At 37.5% G+C, this 20,525-nt stretch overlaps 2 protein-coding genes across 3 annotated transcripts; both read right to left on the bottom strand.

Moving 5' to 3' along the window:
• Nucleotides 1–1,782: 1,782 nt before the first annotated feature.
• Nucleotides 1,783–5,355, bottom strand: LOC110748961 (putative inorganic phosphate transporter 1-3). 2 transcript variants are annotated; one of them, XM_088246440.1, is made up of 2 exons: nucleotides 5,033–5,355; nucleotides 1,783–3,609 (listed from the first exon to the last, which is right to left on the bottom strand). In XM_088246440.1, the coding sequence occupies exon 2, from the start codon at nucleotides 3,560–3,562 to the stop codon at nucleotides 1,952–1,954; it is 1,611 nt and encodes a 536-aa protein (XP_088102566.1). In that variant the 5' UTR covers nucleotides 3,563–3,609; nucleotides 5,033–5,355; the 3' UTR covers nucleotides 1,783–1,951. The 2 variants fall into 2 exon arrangements, with proteins under 2 accessions (XP_088102566.1, XP_021804637.1); XM_021948945.2 differs by having other exon boundaries at nucleotides 5,120–5,354.
• Nucleotides 5,356–16,222: 10,867 nt separating this feature from the next.
• LOC110748973 (serine/threonine-protein phosphatase PP1-like) lies at nucleotides 16,223–19,812 on the bottom strand. The gene is made up of 4 exons (XM_021948961.2): nucleotides 19,229–19,812; nucleotides 17,646–18,205; nucleotides 17,341–17,559; nucleotides 16,223–16,651 (listed from the first exon to the last, which is right to left on the bottom strand). The coding sequence occupies exons 1-4, from the start codon at nucleotides 19,401–19,403 to the stop codon at nucleotides 16,628–16,630; spliced, it is 978 nt and encodes a 325-aa protein (XP_021804653.1). The 5' UTR covers nucleotides 19,404–19,812; the 3' UTR covers nucleotides 16,223–16,627.
• Between the last annotated feature and the right edge of the window lie 713 nt (nucleotides 19,813–20,525).

The raw sequence follows: 20,525 nt of genomic DNA, 5'->3' as shown, positions 1-20,525 counted from the left end.
ATAAGAACATGCTTCCCAAATGTAAGATTGGCCAGTTCTGAAATTTTGGTGAAGGAAAATATCGCAGGAAGTGTATATATTTTATCCAAAATTTTCGTATGCTGATCGAAACTGAAAGAAGAGCTAACAATGATGCAACCAAGTTGTCTCAAAGAGTCTTGGTATGCTTGCAAGTTGCAGCATGTCCTTTCTTCTTGTGCATGCTTACAGCTAACATGTTACTCTACAGAGGAAAAAGATGATTTCATTCATGTCAAAGAAAAGATTGAACCAAGAGATTTAGACGCAAATCTGAAAAAGATGATTTCATTCATGAAAAAGATGTTTACATATTTCCTAAGTGTCGGGAGCAAGCGATCCCAATCACATGAACCAAGAGATTTAGAAGCAAATCTGTCACCAAGTGAAGTGAGCATGCGAGAAAATAACTGCACTGAATGCAGCTGTCATGCAAAATGTCTTGCATCAATGCTCATAATCCCCCGGAGTGCATCAATTTGACACAATAGGATGAACTTTTAGTAAGATTTTAACATTTTATAGATCTTTTGTTCATACATTTGTTATGAACCTTCAAATCCATCATTAATATCTACAATTGATTTGCTAAATGATTAAGTAGTGTGATGCACATGCACCTTCTCTCATCCTCCTCCTTGTCCCCATGCCTTCTTTTCCAAACTTTCTGACTTGTCTAGTCAACTTGTCATCCTAGTGAAGTGATGACCTTCCCTTTCAAGCCAAGCTAGCTACTAGTACAGCAAGTACAGCAAGTACAGCAAAGCTGGTAAGAGTCAATGACTGGAAATCCTACCTACGCACCATTTTCACCAAAACAGTCTAAACCATCTCGTTTTGTACAACAATATTGATTGGGAAACTTTGCCATTTTACCAGTCCAATAATTAAGCATTTTCTTGACTGCCATTAGGTTCAAAATATTATTTTCACATTAGCCTCTTCTAATATTAATTATGCATATAATATATTCATGCAACAGACAGATTTTTTAGAGGACAAAAAATCGGCCCAACTGTTCAAATCTTGACCTATTTTTCATCATTTTTGATAGTCAAATTCTCTTCCTAACATTTCGTCACTTGAATAGGGTCTCACAGACTTGCACATTTTTCTGGTTGCACATTATTGTATGTGGGGTTGGAATTAAGACTTCAAGCTTTACTCTGCCCCATTGTCACATTTTTTGGGTCAGAAAACCTGAAGTGTCACTCGAGTTTAACCTTAACCAAGAAGGAGCGACAAAAAATTCAATTTCAGATGGTCCAACAGGCTCTAACATTCCAGCATGTGTTTGACATATGATCATGAATGCTATGAACTACCACTACTAGACCGGTCATTTGATCATATCTCTCAGATTCTGGATGATGGAAGACGGAGACAGAGCTAGTTGGTCATCGCACTGCACTGTGCTTTAGTATCGTAAAAAACGCCTGTGAAGGGCACCTATATTTTCCTAAGTTTTATGCATTTTGCGTCTTGCCGTTGGTTGAAGGGTAAATATGCTTTTGTCTAGGAAGAGATGCAAGTAGCAACAAACAACTACACCACTTTTCCCTGAACAGAAGTTTTAGACTGAAATCCTTCATATTCGAGCATCTCTGGTTGAATTCAGAAAACGGAAGGAAATGGTTTCAAATTTGGGCTTGCAAACTAGGTTGCATATGCTTTCCCCCAACTCCAAGAGATCCATTAGGCTTGTTCAAACAATTGCAAGCAAAAAGAGGTGGAGATATATTTCAAAACAGAACAAAATAAAAATCGTATAAATAAATAACATACACAATCGAAACAAATCGAAAACAAGATACAATTGCTTCTGCAATTCGGCTTCCACAAGCAAATATATGTCTACATTATTTTTATTGCATTGCAAATGAAGTAAATAATAACCATTGTAAATTCACAAAGCTTTGATTAAACAACCTCATCAAACTGGAACAGTTCTAGTAGAAGTGGCCTGCTGCCCTGCCCCCTCTTCTTCTTCATTCTCACCAGTCAGCTCTTCAAGTGATTTTCCCTTGGATTCTGGCACCAACAGAGTAAACACCATGCCGAAAAAGTTGATCACACCAAGCATAATTAGAGAATTCTTCACACCAATACCAGGTGGGTACCCTGCATCAGTCTTTGTAGGGTCCTTGCTCTGTGCTGCATACAAAAACCCAAATGCTCCAACAATAGCCCCAGCCTTCCCAGCTGCAGCTGATATACCGTGACATGTAGACCGCAACCTTGCTGGGAAAATCTCAGCTGGCACAACAAATGTGGTGGCATTGGGTCCAAAATTGGCGAAGAAGAAGGTGAATGAGTAGATGACAACAAATGCAATTCTGTTGGGCTTCAAGGTCCAGTGGTGGTAAGGAATTGCTAATGCAAACATGAACACTGTCATGAAGAAGAAACCCATCAACTGGATTGCAAACCTGCCCAAGTAATCAATGAGGAAGACAGTGAACCAGTATCCAGGGACAGTGCTGCACATTGCTATGAGTGTTTGTGCTCTTGCAATTCTATAAACCTCATTAATTGCGTTCATGCGTTCTGCTTTCGGGATCCAACCAATGGCGCTGAAGATGTCCTTTTGGAAAAGGTTTTGGCTGTAGAAGGCAATATCTAGCAAGAACCAAGTAGAAGTGGTGCCAAGCAAGTGAAGACCGTGGCGACGAGCAAATTGTTTGGTGAACAAGCCAAAGGTATTGGATTTCTCTTGAGTAAATTTCTCAAGTTTTTCCTCCTCAGCTTCAACTTCAACTTGCAACACCTTAGACATGTCTGATGCAGCTTGCTTGGCATTTTTGGCCACAAGGGCTGTGTACCGAGCTGTCTCGGGCATTTTCATACGCCAGTAGTAAGTTAGAGCAGCAGGAAGAGCTCCAACCATCAAAATGATACGCCAAACAAAGTCAGCTTGAGGCGCAAGAGAAGCAGCTCTGTCCACAGAGTATGCAGGAGCCTTGAAACTGTGATCGAACGCGGTTGACACAATCAAAGCCACAATCCCACCACCCAAAATCCCGAATCCTTGCATCGCAAACACCGCGGCTATAAATGCCCCACGAGTCTTTTTGTTGGCATACTCAGACATGATTGTAGCTGAAAGGGGATAATCACCACCAATGCCAAATCCAAGCCAGAACCGGAAGAAGCAAAGAGTGGAGATCACACCCTTTGGGTGATCAGAAAATGAGAGTCCTGATGCAACGGAGCATAGGACCATGAGAACAAGGGTGATCCCATAGACCCTTTTACGACCCAATTTGTCACCAAGCCAACCAAAAAAGAGCTGGCCTGCTAAGGTGCCACATAGAGCCACGCCATTAACAGCAGCAGCCACATTGGGAGGCAATGTGCCCGGCTTTGGCTGGTTTAGGTCCGTGTAGTATATGCGGCCGAGTAACTTGGTGACCAAGGAAATGCAGAACAGATCATAAGCATCAGTAAAAAACCCCATTCCTGCAATCACAATTGCAGTGAAATGGTACAACTGAGTCTTGGCCACATCGAGCGCATTAAGCACTCCCAATTGCTCTTTAGCCATCGCTTGCTAGTAATTGCCTCCAACAGTCCACTGAAAATTAAATTATTCTGCATATGAAAAATCAATAATCACTGCATCAGAAGCAAGAAAATACAAGAAACATATTGTTTCTGTAACTTAATTGACCATATGATAAATAAATAAATAAATAAAGTTCCCATCATTTTTTGGTGACCCCAGATCAATCAAAATCATAACTTTCTAGAAGCATACCACTTAGAGGAAAAATTAGCTCATGACTATGTCTTACTGTGAAGAAGGAAAGAAAGACAACCAACTAAGTTTTCTTCACTTTGACATAAGGGGGAGCAGGATGTTGAATTTTCAAAGGAAATGCTTGTTTTTATTCACTGCAGGTCTGCATCAATGGAATTGATGGACCAACTACTTGGCTCAGCTCACACAGGCCATTTTTTGTTTGTAACTTTGTATTATAGTACTTGCACCGCTGGTTTTGTTTATAGCGTTTTGGCAAATTGACTGTGGTTGACTATTGGACTTCAAAGAAGGAGTAATTTTTTTATATTTTAAACAGATATATTTTTGTTTTTAAAATTCGATTCAAAACGTCATCCAGAAGTGACATATCCTAACTTCTGAATTATTGTACTAAAGATAAAAATTTCTCATTCCATAACGTACGTAGACTTTTTCATATAAAGACAAAATAAATATATTTAAAAAAAGGGAGGAAGAATCGACGAAGTATTTTTTATTTACAGAAATTAAATGGTAGGTTTTATGGGATTTGAATAAATGAAGACTTTTGACCCCAAAAAAAAATGAATGAAGACAGAAAGGGGAACATCAAGGGACGGCCATATGGGGCTAACTTGCAAGTTGCAAGCAAACTCCATGAATGGCTTTTAATTGAACAAGAGAAAAAACACAGACAGAGAAACAAACCCCACATATTTTTTGGTCCAGATACTGGAATTCATATAATTTGTGTGAAAAAAAACAAATCAGAACTGAGGAAGTTTCAATTTTTCCAAGGAGTCGGTCCTAAGTGAAGAAATATTTTGAAGTATGGTACATGTGTGACGAGGCAGGAGAAACATTTGTGTGGAACGGAGATAACACTGTTTTGTTATATCTGTCCAATTACGGTATGCCAAGTGGAAAAATTGGCATACCGTCATTGACCGGAGATAGCAGTTTCACACAAGCTTTTCTGGACAAGGCAGATCCCAAGTGTGCTCAGAACAAAAGCAAGCTCTGGTTCATGAGCATTTGTTCTAATTATGGTATTATTTTCTTGGTTGACCCAATGAAAAGAAACATTTGAAGCATGTTTTTGCTAACAGAAAAGAAGAAAAATTCAGCTACACAGAGTCTAAAAACAGCCCTTAAAAGTAGAGCTTTAGTGTGATATGGGCAACCTCTTCTGGTTGGATACATAAACCCTCAACTTCCAATGGATCTGGTTTCCAAATTAAGAAACCAGTTCAGAAAAACATGGAACTTAACTGGTAGGCTTTCATTTCATTTCATGCATCGAAGTCTGAAAACTTTGCAGGTACAAACCAAGAGAAAACAGAGATTGCAGGAACTAACCTGCTTCTTGAACTTAGCATTTGGAGGAGGGAGAAGATGTTGTCGTGCTCTTGGGTTATGGCGTGGATATTAATGAGCAAAGTGGCTGACTATTTAAAGGGTCACTGACCTTAGAATCAATTCTAGCATCTTTAGGCATATACTTGGCTTCAATTGCTGGCTCAGCTTCTCGGGTCAACTCTTTAACAAAGTCTCTCTCTATCTCTTGCTTCTTCATTTATTTATGATTAAGTTCATTATCTTAGAAATAACCACACGGTTTCTTCTTTGGAATTTCCCTGGTTATTTATATTGTAATTACAAGTTTCCAAAGATTGTCAACATCAATTTTATTAGAGGGGTAATTGAAGATCTTTTAGCAAATATAGGACGCAACTTTTTACAGCCTTGTGCCTGGTTTTCTAATTTTCTTTTTAGTGTAGTACTTAATATCTATTTTGATGTACGGAATGGTGGGAACTCTAGGGGATCCTCTTTGTAAGTTCCTTTATTTTGTACACAAAAAAATAAAGAGTAATTGAACACGGAACTTCGAATGCAAGACTGAATACTGTTAACCACTTGGTAAAACCATTAGCTGTGGAAGAAAAAAAAAAGAAAGATTAAACATGGTTGTGAGAAGGCAAAAGATACAAATCAATCATTGGAGTATAAGTCACAAAAGAATAAGGCCAGAACCCGATGCAATGGTAGCAAAAATGAAGCTTAGTGTCAAGCCATTCCGTTATATTTTGAATTGGGTTGCTTGCTCTGACCAAGTTGCATATATAATGGAAGAGTAGGAGGGAAACTTGGTATTCCAAATCAGAATATTAATTCCATCGTCGTCATCTTATAATGCTCTTTTTATAAATAATTTCTTGCCGGATTTCATGTAAAAGGAAATGGGTAACTCAAAAAGGACTTTTTGACTCCTGCTAGTGATGCAAGCAAACTACATATATAAAAGACGGCTAACTGTTTTTTTTTGTTGCCAAAGTTAGGAAGATGGAGGAGAGATTCTCACAAACACTGTCAATGTGTTATGGGGATTCGAATTTGAGACCATTGGTCCACAAGTGAAGGCCATTTTCCATTGAGTTAAATCCCGTTGGCAAAGATCATTAATTGATTAAGTGTTTGGAAGATAGGAAACCATGTAATTAAATTGCTTTTTGGTTTAAGGATTGAACTTGAAAAGTCTAGGCACCTTTTTACAAGTGGATGGGTTTTTGTTACTTGTACAGACAGTTTCTCAACCAGTTGGTAACCAAAATTTTAATCTTAGCTTTGGATTTTGTTCTCCGCCTATATATAAGAGAACAAAAACATGGAACAAATGGTAAAACCAAACACAACCTTAAAAAATGTACGCATACATATTAAATTATAGTTTGGGTTGTCTAAGCTGGTGTTGTTTAATTTGCACAAATGTCACAAGTATTGAAGTGGCAAATGAGAAAATTCCAGTCTAATGTTTGCCAACAATTTCCAAGCAACTTCCAACCAGACTGTATACAAAGTGAGACATCCAAGGACTATGAAGAAAGTTGAGGGAGGGGAGCCCACAAGTGGGAAACCTCAAACAATTTTCCAAGAAGTATATGGGTATTTTCGAGGTCGACGTATAAAACGGTTTGATGGAACTAAGTTTAGGGAGTTGGTAGCAATCGCATCAAAGGAAGCTAGCCTAGCACAAGTCACCATCGAACTCGGGTACAAAGCATCGAAGACACTGTCCTAGCCAATTGCTCACATCTACAAGTGAAGTGACTGTGCATCTTAATTATATATAATTGATACAACATGTTCATATAAAACAGGATTAGCCGATAGTATTAAATATAAATTTATATGTCCACCATTGACCGATTGATGAACATCTAGATGATAACGATTTTTCCATGACCTAATGGATGACGCAGAATCTTATAGGCTTGTGTTTTTTTTTTAATTTTTTTTTTTTTTAAAAAGGTCTTAATTCAACCATCATTCTTGAAGTAAAAAAAAAAATTCAATCAAATCAGACACCATTTAAACATCATTATTATGAAATTTCATTTAGTTTATCTACTTTCTTATCTATTTGACTAATTTTTTTGGAAGAACGGATTTTTGAATAGAGATTTTTTTGTGGTATTGGGTGATAAGAATTAGGATTAACTACACTTTAGTCCCTGCAGGTTTAGTGTCAGTATCGAAATGGGCCCCAAGACTTCAATTCAATCAATTTCATACCTGACATTTCAAAGTATTATCAATTTACACCCGCCGTTACATTGACCGTCAAAGTTAGACGTTAAATGCTGACGTGGCAGTTGTGGGACCCACCTCATAACCAAACAGTAGTTAGAAAGAGACCAATATAGGACAAATAATATTAAAAAATTCTTTATTTTTAAAGTTAATTAAAATCAATTATTTAAACAGCAAAAAAAAAAAAAACAACAAAACATGGACTCTGTAACATTCCAGAGTATCAAACGGAAGCTTTCAAGTAATTTTCTTGATTATAAAGCGAGATAGATTTCTTGTCTTTTTTTCTTTTTTTTTTTTTTTTTTTTTTTTTTTTTTTTTTTTTTTCTTTTCTAATTGAAGTTTTGTATTGTCTCTGTAATTCATTTACAGCAAAACTCCAACCGTGGAAATGCACAACGACACCGCCTCCTCCACCGCCAATGGCGGCCTCGCCACCTCATCGCAGTTCAAATCGCAGCCTCGCTCAGACGACGCCGTGTTCTCTTCCCTCTATTCCGCCATCTTCGATCGCAAGCCGTCCCTCGCTTGATACAACGAATCGGAGCCCGACGCGTCCTCTAATCATCCCCACCGCCAACTCTACCACTCTCTCCTCGTCCAAGACCACCAGGAGATGGTCAACCGCTGTTTCACAATCTAGAGTCTAGCCACTTGCAGATCTGGGTATGGGACTTGGTGGTGGGGATATGGGTGTATTAGCATAACTGGATCGAACCATATGTAAAGAGAGAGAGAGAGAGAGAGAGAGAGAGAGAGAGAGAGAGAGAGAGAGACTAAGAGGGGCGGAGATATTTCAGAGGAGGGAAAGGGGATGGGGCTGGGGCGAGGCTGCGTGGAGAAGAGGGGTGACGCTAGGCCGAGAAATTTTCGAGTGATCGGGAGGGGCAATGGGTCTTTGTCGACCTCGAAAATCCAGGTGTTGAATCTGCCATACGTCTCCGACGACGCGCAGATCTCCTCCTCAGATCTATTGGCTAGGGCTCTGTTATTGGTTGGAGCTAGGAGGAGAGGACTGAGGGAGAATGAGGTGGTGGGTGGTGGGTGAGGAACGAAGGTGGGGATGTTGGAAGAGAATGAGGAGGAAGAAGAAGGATGGGTGGTGGAGATGCTGGATTTGGATTTAGGATTTGATGGGTGGAGAGAAGAAGGAAGATGAAGAATGATGGGTGGTGAAGATCTGGGTTTGACGGGTGGGAAGTTTGAAGGGTTTTTAAATTTTTTTTTTTGTGTGGTTTTAAATAATTGATTTTAATTAACTTTAAAAATAAAGAATTTTTTAATATTATTTGTCCTATATTGGTCTCTTTCTAACTGCTGTTTGGTTATGAGGTGGGTCCCACGACTGCCACGTCAGCATTTAATGTCTGACTTTGACGGTCAATGTAACGGCGGGTGTAAATTGGTACTTTGAAATGTCGGGTATGAAATTGATTGAATTGAAATCTTGGGGCCCATTTCGATACTGACACTAAACCTCCAGGGGCTAAAGTGTAGTTAATCCTAAGAATTAACACAGATGGTTTCAAATTAATTGTTCAATATGTTGGGGAATGCTAGCAACCTTCTCTCCAACCTTCTCTTTTCGACCTTCTCCTTTTTTAGCATGACATGTGTCCCTTACTTATCCTTAAAACAATGTTATTAATGCACCAGACAATTTAGTTTTCATTTTCCAAATTTACCCTTATTAAATATATTAATAAAATAATAATATATTTAATTACACATAATACATTAAGTCTCTTTGTCTTCCTCCTTCTCCGTCAACTCCCTCCCACTTTAATCATCAACCGCCCTCTTCCCACCCCACCCCAAACCAGATCCACCCCACACCCGCCAAACCACCATCTTACCACCTTAGCCACACACACCCACCGCACCCCACACCAAACTAACCCCATCAACAAACCCAGGCCTTATTCTCTGCTCCAACTTGTCTTAGCCCTCTTCCCTTCTCCAACCTGTCTCATCCCAAACCCACCCATCCTCGATGCGGTGGAGGCGCGACCCCATTTTGATTCTCTATTACTACTGAAATCAATTCCAAGATTTATAATGTATCAGCAAATATTTTTACAATTGAAACCTAATTTTACTGTTCCAAATAATCTTTGGAATTTGGATGAAAAAATAGTCCTTTTGCCGCTCCACACTCACCCAGCAATTTGTTTTTATGATATGAAATTTAGGATTTGGATTTGTTCTTTTCTTCATTATATGGCAGCCTTGACCGCATGAGATGGGTGTCTCTGTGTTTTTTTTTTCCTACAACAGTTTAGGGGTGGTGGGGTGGGGGTTTAACGTGGAAGAGGAAGACGAAGGGAGAAATACTTAGTTTTTTAAAATAATTTTAATTAATTAATTGTTTTTTAATTATGGAAAAAAGCCATGGCATTACCCTTTTCTTATTTAATTTTTTTAACAAGGCGATAAGAAAGCTGTAAAAAAAATTTGGATTAATTGAAAGAAACATGGAAGTAATGGGAAAAAAATTATATTTAATAAGGGTAAACTTGGAAAACAAAATCTATGCATTCATGACATTGTTTTTTTTTTTGGATGAGATCCAAGGGTGTCCACCGCCGATAGCAGTGACTAATCCCTTTCGCCGCGGGAGCTCTCCAAAGGAGGTAAATAGCTGGCCACGAAATGCGCTCCATTCATGGCATTGTTTTAAGTGTAAGGAATATGACACATGTCATGCTAAAAAGGGAGAAAGTCCAAAAGAGAAGGTTAGAGAGAAGGTTGACTAGCATTCCTCCAATATGTTTCAACAATGCCCGACGCACACTAGAGGAAGCTTAACTTAAGCTAAAATAAAGTCACAATGCCAAAGTCATAACAAAAGATTTGTACCTTTAAGAGGGAGAGAAAGAGCAAGTTTTTGACAGTATGCAAATCCTTGGCGGTGTTGCCAAGGCCAACGTCACTTACGCTTGTGGTGTTGTTATCTCCTTTTTCAAGCAATACGTTACGTTTTTATTTCTTTGTTTGTTTGTTTGTTTTTTTTTAAAACTATGGGCTGAACTCAACAATGGATGGAATACGGCGGAATGAAAAGATGTTGGGAAACATTTCTGAATTAAAAGTCAAAAAGCAAATTTTAGTTTTATTTATATGTTTGGCTGGTTCAGCAGGATACATGTTAAAGTCAAAGTATATAATATTTTGTTCTTCAATCTCTGAATGAATTTAAAATTGGTGCCAACAATGTCAACTATTATTTATTTTGTACAAAAATAAAATGTCAACTATATAATATATATATATCTGCAAAATATTGAAATTAAACTGCAAAATTGGGGGCATAATATGAAATTGATTATAAGGTTTTTATGCACACCAAGTTCGTAAACTGCAAGCACTACATATCTCTTCGTTTTTATTTATTTATTTATAGAAATTCTTAGATTGCATTTATAATTTAATTAAAAAAACTATTAACCACAAGGGCCATTACAAAAAAGTCAACTAGCCGCAAGCACTACATATCTGGATGCTTATCAAATGGACCACCTACTAAAAACTCCCGAAAATAAATTAATTAAAAGGGTCGACTAAACTGATGAGAGAAGAAGATTTTGCTTCCCCATATTACTTATCTTATTCGACCAAAAAATATATATATATATATATTATATATCTTTCAGCAAAAAAAATTTACATGTAACGGAAAGAACATTGTATTGCTATCTCCGATCAATAACACAATGACATATGAAAAAGTTATCTTATGTATCTTAGCGTTATTGACCTGGAATAACAAAAAGTGTTATTCCCGTTACATGAGAGTTTCTCTCATCTTTCAGACAACAACATCTGAATAGATTTGGGATGTTGGCAGATGATAGACGACACGCATATGTGTTGTATACGCTGGGCCATGCAAATATCAAATTAAAACCATCTCTTTCAAATATTGTCTCAGTTTTGATTTTCTCGTTTCGACATGATAAAGAAGAAGAAAAAAAGTTGTGCCAAATCAAGGGTAAAGGGTCTAAAACCCCCCTGGACTATTTGGCTTGTCGAAATGTCCACCCTGAATTTTTTTTTTCAGCCAATTTAGCCTTCGTATTAAATTTAATCGCCAATTTCACCCCCGCCGTTAGGTTTTCCCCAATTCCATCCAAATGCCTGTCTAAAAAGAATAAAATAATAATTTTAAAACACAAGTTGAATAAAATATTAATAAAAATAATAAAAACCAACAAAAACTTTTCTTTTTCTCTCTCTAGAACCTCTGTCTCCCTTCTTCCCGATCAAACCCAATCCCCTCCTCTCTCTTCCATAACCACCATTACCAGCCACACTCACCATCATCACAGCACAAACGATGTATATATGGAGCACCGCATCATCCCCAGACCCAGCGGCGACTCCACAACCTCACCACAATCTCTCTCGGGATCATGTTCTCATGCTCCTCCCCGATGCCCACTACCACCCCAGCCAGATCCCATCCGCCCTCTTTCTCTCTCTCTAACCGGATACAACATTAGGCACAAAGAGAAAATTCCTGTGCTGGATTGAATTCATTCTCTGTTTTCAAATTATTATTTTTTTTGTTTTTGAATTTGCAGACATAGAAGCAGATAATTTATTTTTTGAAATAGGCGGGTTCGAGTTGATGGGGTGTTGGGAAGGATGGGGCGAATTCAATTTTGTAGTTGTTGGGCTATCGGCGATGAAGCTGGTAGGATGGGGATGAAAGAGGCCAGAACTGAAGAAAAAAAGAAAAGAAAAGGGGAGACCAAACCCTATTGCCCTCCATCTCTCTGCCTCTCTCTTAGGGTTTCAGATTCTTAGTTTCATTGACGCGGAGGAGGGTCGTCGGCGGAGGGAGGACAACATGGTGGAGATCAGGAAGAACCGCAGAGAAGAAAGCCTCCAGAAGAAACGTCGCGAGGGCCTTCAACCTCCGCAATTGTCCTCTAATCTTTACTCCTCCGGCCTAGAGAAGAAGGTAACCTAATGTTTGATTGAGGTTCCGATTGGCTGGCCTTAGCTCCTATATCTCCATTTCCCATTCTAGGCGATTGGGGGTTCGGCCTAAGAGAGAGGCAGAGAGATGGAGGGCGATAGGGTTCAGCCTCTCCTTTTCTTTTCTTTTTTTCTTCAGTTTTGTAGTTTTAACAATTTAATTATTTTAAACTAAAAAAAAATTAAATTTTAATTGAACAGTGAGTCACGTGCCTAACATGTGACATTTAGACAGAAAATTGGATGAAATTGCATGAAAACTAATGGCGGGGGTGAAATTGGCGATTAAATTTAATACGAAGGCTAAATTGGCTGAAAAAAAAATTCATAGTGGACATTTCGACAAGCCAAATAGTCCAGGGGGGTTTTAGACCGTTTACCCCCAAATCAATTCCCCACCTCTTTGCCGTGGATAGGCCCACCAAACATGAATTAACGCGTAGGACCAGTTGCCTTGCTATATCAAATGAGCCGAAGAGGTTTTTTTCCCCAATATATTAAGAGAGAGAAATCACAACATCTAGGGTAGGGGATAAATGCTTTTTTGTCCCTTTCACGTTGTTAGGTATTTTTTAATTTCTTTTGATTTTATTTTATAAATTTGAATATAAAAAGGTACTAAAAAAATGTTTATTTAACAACAAAGGAAAGCTAGTAACAATTTACTAGCTCCCTTTAGGAAAGTGAATAAAATATAATAGATTGATGAGGAGGAAACAGTCGAAATCTCATATTGGATATCTGTGAACAAGGCTAATTACCATTGAAGTGTTTGGGGGAAAACGCTGAGATTATGGTTGAGTCTGTTAATCTGGACTTCTTAATGAAATTATTATATAGGTTAAAATTTGGTAAGGGTTAAGAAAACTAGTTGAAATGACAAGGATGGAGTCGATAGGTGTCGAGATCATGCATTCTATATCTACTACATAACAACTTGAACATAGTCCAAAACATTAAAGTTCAATAATAAGAGCCAGGCATGCTTACCTATCATTTAAATCTGCATTGTCACTATCATCTTTATTTTATAATAAAAAACTTTTTGTTAAATGAAGATGATAATGACAATGTGGATTGAATGCGGTATCTAAGAGCTTTACAACATCAAATAATTAGGTGGGTTAAGAGTATTTACTCCTGCATTATATGAGGTCCTATGTTCGATTCCTCTCTCTCCCAATTTCACTTGTATCAACAAAAAAAAAAGAAATCTGTTTTGTTAACATTTTTTTTTTCTTAATTCCAACGTTTTACACCATGTCTCAGGAATAAAATTTCCCCATATCCAAATTCCTTTCCTATAATTTTATCTTACCAAAAATTGGAATAATAGGTTGTTAATCTTTTGTACAAAAAGAATATTAATTAGTCAAGCAGTGTAACCATGCACCACAAACCAAAAAGACATACAGTATATAGCTATAGATAAGATTCGAGCACGGCACACAAAAAGCTCCCACAAGAATCCCAAACCCAACAAAGAAATCTAGAGAGTTTGAATTGTTGACTTAAAATCCAAATCGTTTCGGTCCATTTTCAATTCCAATTCCACAATATAGTGCTAGGTTAACGTGAGAATCGTTCACTTAATCAAATCACTTGACAATAACTTACTTGAGCCAGTTTGATGTGGCTGATAAGAGCGGAATTATAAATTTTTATAAGCATGAGTTATCATTTTTTATATGGATCAGATTTAAATAAAATTTCATTCATAAGAGAAAACTTGAAGCTTGAAATCTCTGAAATATATATGGTTAACTGGAGATCTGCTTGGATAAGATAGACTAATTTTTGCTTGAGCGGGCTAGGCTACTTTTTGTGATTTGAGGTGTAATGTCTTAAAGTTAGTACTAAATTTTATTTTTCCCAAACATTGCACTACGCTAGAGCCCACCTATTCATGGTGTAGTTCCACCCTTGGTTGATGAGAAGAAAGCATCTAGAAGAGCACTCACCTAATTCGGGACAGAATATGAAAGCCAAAATCAATGCATGAGGACGAGGGCAAAGCCAATATGGGGTTTGGCCAAGTCAACTTGATCTACTACATTAAGTCAAAAAGGCATCACATACCACTAAAGAATCCCCATCAGAACAATACAAGCTCGGAATAATTCATTTTTTTCTTGCAGAATGAAGGCCGAATACAATTTGAAATGAAAGGGGTCCATCAAGGAATCAATGGAGTCTTTATCACAAGACTTTGATCAAAACTTTTTGAGGTCCGCGGTTTAAGTATAAGTCGTGCAGATTAGGATGATGGATGGATAGATTGTGATAAAATGGATGGATAGGTCAAAAAGAAAATTTGGACCAAAAACCTTATGAGAAAATAATGTTAACAGCCAAGGGCGGACCTAGAAAATTTTATAGGGGTGGACTAGTATTTTTTAATGGGAGATCCATTATATTACCTTTTTTTTCTTTAGGTTTACATGGTTTTTTTGATGAGGGGTTTACATGGTTAATTGGCTATAGGCTATAGGTTTTTTTTATATGTAAAAAAAGAGAGTGGTAGCAACTATTCTTCAATTAACAATTTTTAAATTTGATGGGAGTACACATAGACGTACGGAGTGCAGTCATCTAGATCTACAATTGCACAATCACAAGCTACAAGAATTCAACAAAACCAAGAGACAACTAGACTATATAAAAGCAGAGATCAAGTAATAAATAGATTAAATTAGAAAAATGACAAGTCATCAATAAAATCATAGCAAATAAGAAAAAAAATTCCCAAAATTTAACACCCAAACTCTAAATCATAAAAGATTAACAATAACAATTGAAATTGGAAATTAAACAAAAAGTAAGTGAGAAACTTACTAATATTAAAGAACCTATTGGATATAGGTTGATACAATTTTAAAGAGGAGGAGACCTACTACTTCTAAGCTCTCAAGTTCAAATACAAAGTTATAGCTTACATGGGTGGGTAATAGAAAAACATGATTTTTGATGTGTGTGGGTGCCTCTAGAGATGAAATCTTACGGTTGTGATAGGCTAAATTCAACAAAAAGGGGTGGACTATTTTTAATTAACTTGGGTTTAACTTATAAAATTAATATTAAATTATTTTCACCTCCAAATTTAGCACTAGGCTAGAGCCCACCCTAGCCCATGCCTAGATCCGTCCTTGTTAACAGCATAACGGAACGTGATTGGTTTGAGATAGCAAAACAGTATTATCTGTGTGATATACAAGTTCTTCTCAATCTTCCTGCCAGTTCATTGTTCTTTGTCACCTTCCTTAAGATGTGACCAAGCAAAAGCCTAGGGAAGCCCAAGTAGCCCCATTATTCCTCTTGCTCAAGGGTGTATTGGCATTGGGCCAGCCCCACTAAGTCGGCCAACTCAAGCATCTCTATCATTTTATTGTGTTTATCAACAACTTTATGATATTCGACTTATTTCGCATCTAATTTGGTAGAGTTATTTCTTTATAAGCTTAAGTGCTACAGTGCCTCCTGAAACATTGGTCAATTTTCACTAAACCCTCTTAAAGTTAAAGTGACCCACTTTACCCATTTGACTGATGTTTTGCATCTCACTTTGCCTCTCACCGTCAAGTTTATTTACACAAGTATGTTATTAGCAAACTCATAATCCAACGGATTTAGGAGAAAAGGAAATCAAATTGACCACAGATGCGTTCACCAGAAGGAATAAATGGAGCATAAAAAATTTGCCACTTCTAACCACCTATAAAGCCCAATAGCAACATCGATACTGTTCCCAACTTAACCACCTAGAAAGCCCAGTAGGTGTGAGGTTTTATCACAAAAGATCTCGGTATTATTAAGAGTGAAACAAATTATTATAAGTTGTAATTTATTTAGTCAAGTTTTCAATGTGAGACTTTTATATCTTCAAAATACACAACAAACAACCCAAATTTCCTTTCAACTTTATTTTCGTTCTATGCATAATACACAGATTGAACAAAGAGAAGAGAATACTGCAAGTGAGTCTTACAACTGCAAACTGTTATTATTTAACATGGAAATGCAAGACCCAAATAACCAAAAAAAGAAAGAAATGATTCAACCCAACTCTTTTTCCAACTTTCCCCACTCTTACATGGAAGGTTTTACAGTCTCACTTCATATGATTGCAGATTCTCCGCGGAAGATCTTCTGCACTCTTCCTAGCTGAAGGAATTTGCTAAATTTGTGTTTGTCCCTTGTGTTGAAAGCAATCGGGACTTCTAAAATTGCAACCTTATTACCTATGTCCAACCTAAGGCAGATATTTTCTTCAGGATCTCCTATCACAATACCTTACGCCATTGCACCAAGAAACGACTGGAAGAAAAAGAAAAAAACACATTTTAAAAAGGCATGCAAGTGTCAATTATAAAGTGAAGGTTCATGGAAGCATAAATATAAATTCCGGTACAAAATGCAGCCCAAACACAAGGAAGGAAAGCAATGGACTCACTCACAATGCAGCCAAGTTTAGATACTTGCAAGAACATTGGTACCAATAAATAAGACTAGGGCCATTTTTTTTAAAGAAAAAAAAACTTAAAAAGTTGTTTACAACCAAACATCTAAACAGACACTCGAACCACTGAGAACGACAAGATCCTATGCCTTCTAACATAGACCATAAATTGAAATGTTTCTACAACAACATGACTCAACAGAACAAACCTAAAATTGCAATTCAAGATGTGATATCACATCTGTAAACATGCCTTAGAAACCGTTTTTCTTTAGAACCCATTAAAATTATTTTGCTTAATTGCCCCGGGGTCGCTTTGGCAGGCGGAAGCAACAGGTCCATGGTACCATAACACAGTTTACTGAATGATGCATTCATCTATGGATGTACAGTGCTTTTCTTGCTCAAATCAGTATGGACGATAGTTGAAAAATATTTCTATATAATTCGTTATTCCTCTGTATCAGTTGCAAACAAGTAAACGTATCTTGCCCTCATTATACACTCAACAAAAGATTCATAAATTGGGTGAGACAGATGAACATACCTTGACTTTCATTGGAGTACCCGGCTTAGCTGAAGCTCTACCCCCAAAGCCAAACTTTGGCTTCTTTTCAGCAGGTTTCAATATCTGGAAAGAGCACATAAGAGACTCATCCACGCTCATCATTGCCCCAGCATTGTCAAACTCACCACAGTAATTAGGTGCTGAAAATATCGTCACAAGTTGTCTGTTGGCAAAGAACTCATATCCATCTTCGACAACCTGAAAATTAAATGATATCCAGTCAGTGGAAGACACTCTAGGTTGCGTGATTTTGGCAAATTCTCAAATTAAAAGATAAATGAGACCTGGTGAGCTCGGCAAATTAAATCTAGATCATGCTTCCGAAGAAACTCCGTCACCCTATCAGCACCAAAGGTAAAGGAAACTCCCCTCTCATTTGGTCCCCAACCTTGAATGTCTTTGCTAGGATCAGACCACAGGAGATCACATAGCAAACCACTGTCTGGGACATCAGTAGGTCGCTGTAAACTCTTAATCTGATTTAAATTGTTTAACTCAGGAGATAGTCCGCCATGCATGCAGAGAATTTTCTCATCAATGAGAGCTGCCACAGGAAGGCAGTTGAAACATTCTGTAAATACTTTCCAGAGTCTGACATTAAATCTTCGTTTACACTCATCAAAAAACCCATATATTCGGTTTATTGAAGCACATTCATGATTGCCCCTCAGAAGGAAAAAATTCTCTGGATACTTTATTTTATATGCAAGGAGAAGGCATATGGTTTCAAGGCTTTGCTTCCCACGATCGACATAATCCCCCAAGAACAAGTAGTTGGAGTGAGAAGGTAATCCGCCAAACTCAAAAAGCCTCAGAAGATCTGAATACTGACCATGGACATCACCTGGGTGACATTAAGAAACTCACGTGAAGACAGATAATCAGAATTGTTGTTTTAATAATATAGAAAGATGTAATTACAGATAGATAAAAAGATTACGACTGAAATTATCAACAACTCATCCCATGCACGATTTTAGCTGCACAAGATATAACAATCCTGCACTGGAGGATTTCAAAAATTATACTACAGTTGGGGGGGGGGGGGGGGGGGGTGGCGGCGGCGGCTAGAGGGAGAAGGGTTTACAAGCATGGAGTTTCCAGTGGTGTTGACATAACATCCATATAGACCTCTGCTCTCCTGGGAGAAGAATATCCCTTACACTTCAAAAAGTGAAGTGGTGCAAACTAGGGAACACAAAAAGAATTGAAGTTCTAGGGTTGTGCTTAGTAGTGGTAATTGGCCAGCAAATATTCCCAAGCCCTCACGGCCTCAAGTACACCTTTCCATAGCTCAATGTTGTATAATGCTTAAACAAATTGAAAGTCAAATAGTAATAAAGTAGACAGAAGAGAAGGTTATACAGGAAAGAAAAATACACAGAAGACGAACAATAGAGCATTATCAAAAGATACCACTAGGCATTTACTAGTGTCCATACATCTCGAATCCAATATGAATACCAAGTTTTCAGAGTTTCCAAAGATCTTCGCAGCCATGTGATTCTTCCCTTTAGTCAAGTGAAGATTAGGGACTCAGCTTGTTATGAATTGGGAATAAAAATTGTGGTGGAAAAGGGCCAGTTATCAAGTTTAACTCGAGAAATGAGCATAAAGATGATATATTTTAGCACGATTGTTAATCACTTTATGATGGAATGGAACACAACTTATTAATCTTCAGATTTGATCATAACCCAGTTCAAGCCAATAAAAATTATCCATACCCAGCACAAGCAGACTACTATTTATTTATACCCAGAACAGAGTTTTCATATTCAAACTCAAAATTTATCAACCCACCAAACAAAAAGCAAATTATAATTAATATAAGACAAAGGAGAATATGGGGTTCATGTAAAAATACCACAAATCTTGATAGGAGCATCAAGCTCCAAAAGATTAGGCTGCCTCAAGAAAATATCCTTGGATACAAAACAAAGTTGCCTTATCTCAGCCTCCTGGAGCTGTACTTGTTTACCTGGTCTCCCTCTAACTTCAAGAAGCCTATTAATTATACTATCAAGAACACTAGGTTCCATCTCGCTCTTAACAAAAATGTAATCTTTCAACAAGCAGAGAACAAAGCAAACCCGAAAAGCAAACCCCAAGTATAAGAATAAAGAGCAGTGCTCTGGCCTTCTAGAGCTCCAAAGACTTTCATTCCTTAGAGGAAAAAACAGAAAAGTTAGAGGGACTGTGAGCTTTAAATCAAAATGGATAGGGAGGGGATTTGGGTTCCTTCTTGAGCTTTAGAAAAACGAATGGTGCACACTGAAATAAAAAGCAAAGAATATATTCCTTGAAATCTTTGTTTCTTTGGAGAAGAAAGTGGAGAGCAGGGAATGAATGAGAGGGGAAAAGTGGGTTTGTGAGTGCGGAATATGGACCCCTAACAAACCAGAAAGATGATGCAGAAGGCCACCAATTTCGAGAAAAACAACTATGAAACTGGGTCAGTGAGCACTTATGCGGCAGCACACCAATTTCACACGCACACACGGCGGTAAGTTTTTTTTATTTTATTTTATTTTAAAGGTTTAATTACTTCAGTACACCCTAAAAGATAAGTATTTCTGCTCACCATTTTAACTCAAGGTGTATTCTTATCACCATTTTTAAAACATGACACATGTACATGTGTAAACCACAGTTAATAATATATCTTTAAATCTTAAAAAAAAAGTATTTAAAATCATAAAATAAAATAAAATAAAATAACATTAAAAATAAAATAACATTAAAAAAAACTCTCTCCCCCTTCTCGACCCAACCCAGCCCAGACGCCCTATACCCTCTCATCAACCCCAGCCACCATTTCTCGGTGTTTTCGCCTCCGTTGTCGTTGTTATACAACAAGTAATCTGTGATCTCTCTGTGCCCAGATTTCCTAAACTTAGCACCATAGTCGAACGTGGTGACTTCATGTTCGTCTCTATTCATTGCTTTTCCTGCTTCGAATATGGAATCTCATTTAGATTTGAGCCGGGCTTGGAATATGTAAGCTCTCCTCTTACCACTATAGGGCATCTTGAAACATACCTCACTTTCTCAATTCTCACCGGAAGTTGGGATTTTTCCCAAAACTTGCTTTCATTGAAATTTTTTATTTTTTTTGGTTTGGATACTTTCATTGAAATCTTATTTTCAAGAGTCTCAAATGT

This window comes from Prunus avium, chromosome 1, assembly GCF_965620075.1.
Source record: "Prunus avium chromosome 1, drPruAviu1.hap1.1, whole genome shotgun sequence".
In the NCBI taxonomy this organism is placed as follows: Eukaryota; Viridiplantae; Streptophyta; class Magnoliopsida; order Rosales; family Rosaceae; genus Prunus; species Prunus avium.
This window is presented reverse-complemented; position numbering and strand designations above follow the sequence as displayed.

Excerpts from the sequence above, each read along its gene's own strand:
- LOC110748961 (XM_088246440.1), bottom strand. The coding sequence starts at position 3,562 with ATGGCTAAAGAGCAATTGGGAGTGCTTAATGCGCTCGATGTGGCCAAG.
- LOC110748973 (XM_021948961.2), bottom strand. The coding sequence starts at position 19,403 with ATGGAACCTAGTGTTCTTGATAGTATAATTAATAGGCTTCTTGAAGTT. Across the intron at positions 17,560-17,645 it reads TAATTTGCCGAGCTCACCAG|GTTGTCGAAGATGGATATGA; the intron begins GTCTCATTTATC and ends TTTAATTTTCAG. Across the intron at positions 16,652-17,340 it reads GTACTCCAATGAAAGTCAAG|TCGTTTCTTGGTGCAATGGC; the intron begins GTATGTTCATCT and ends TTTTTCTTCCAG.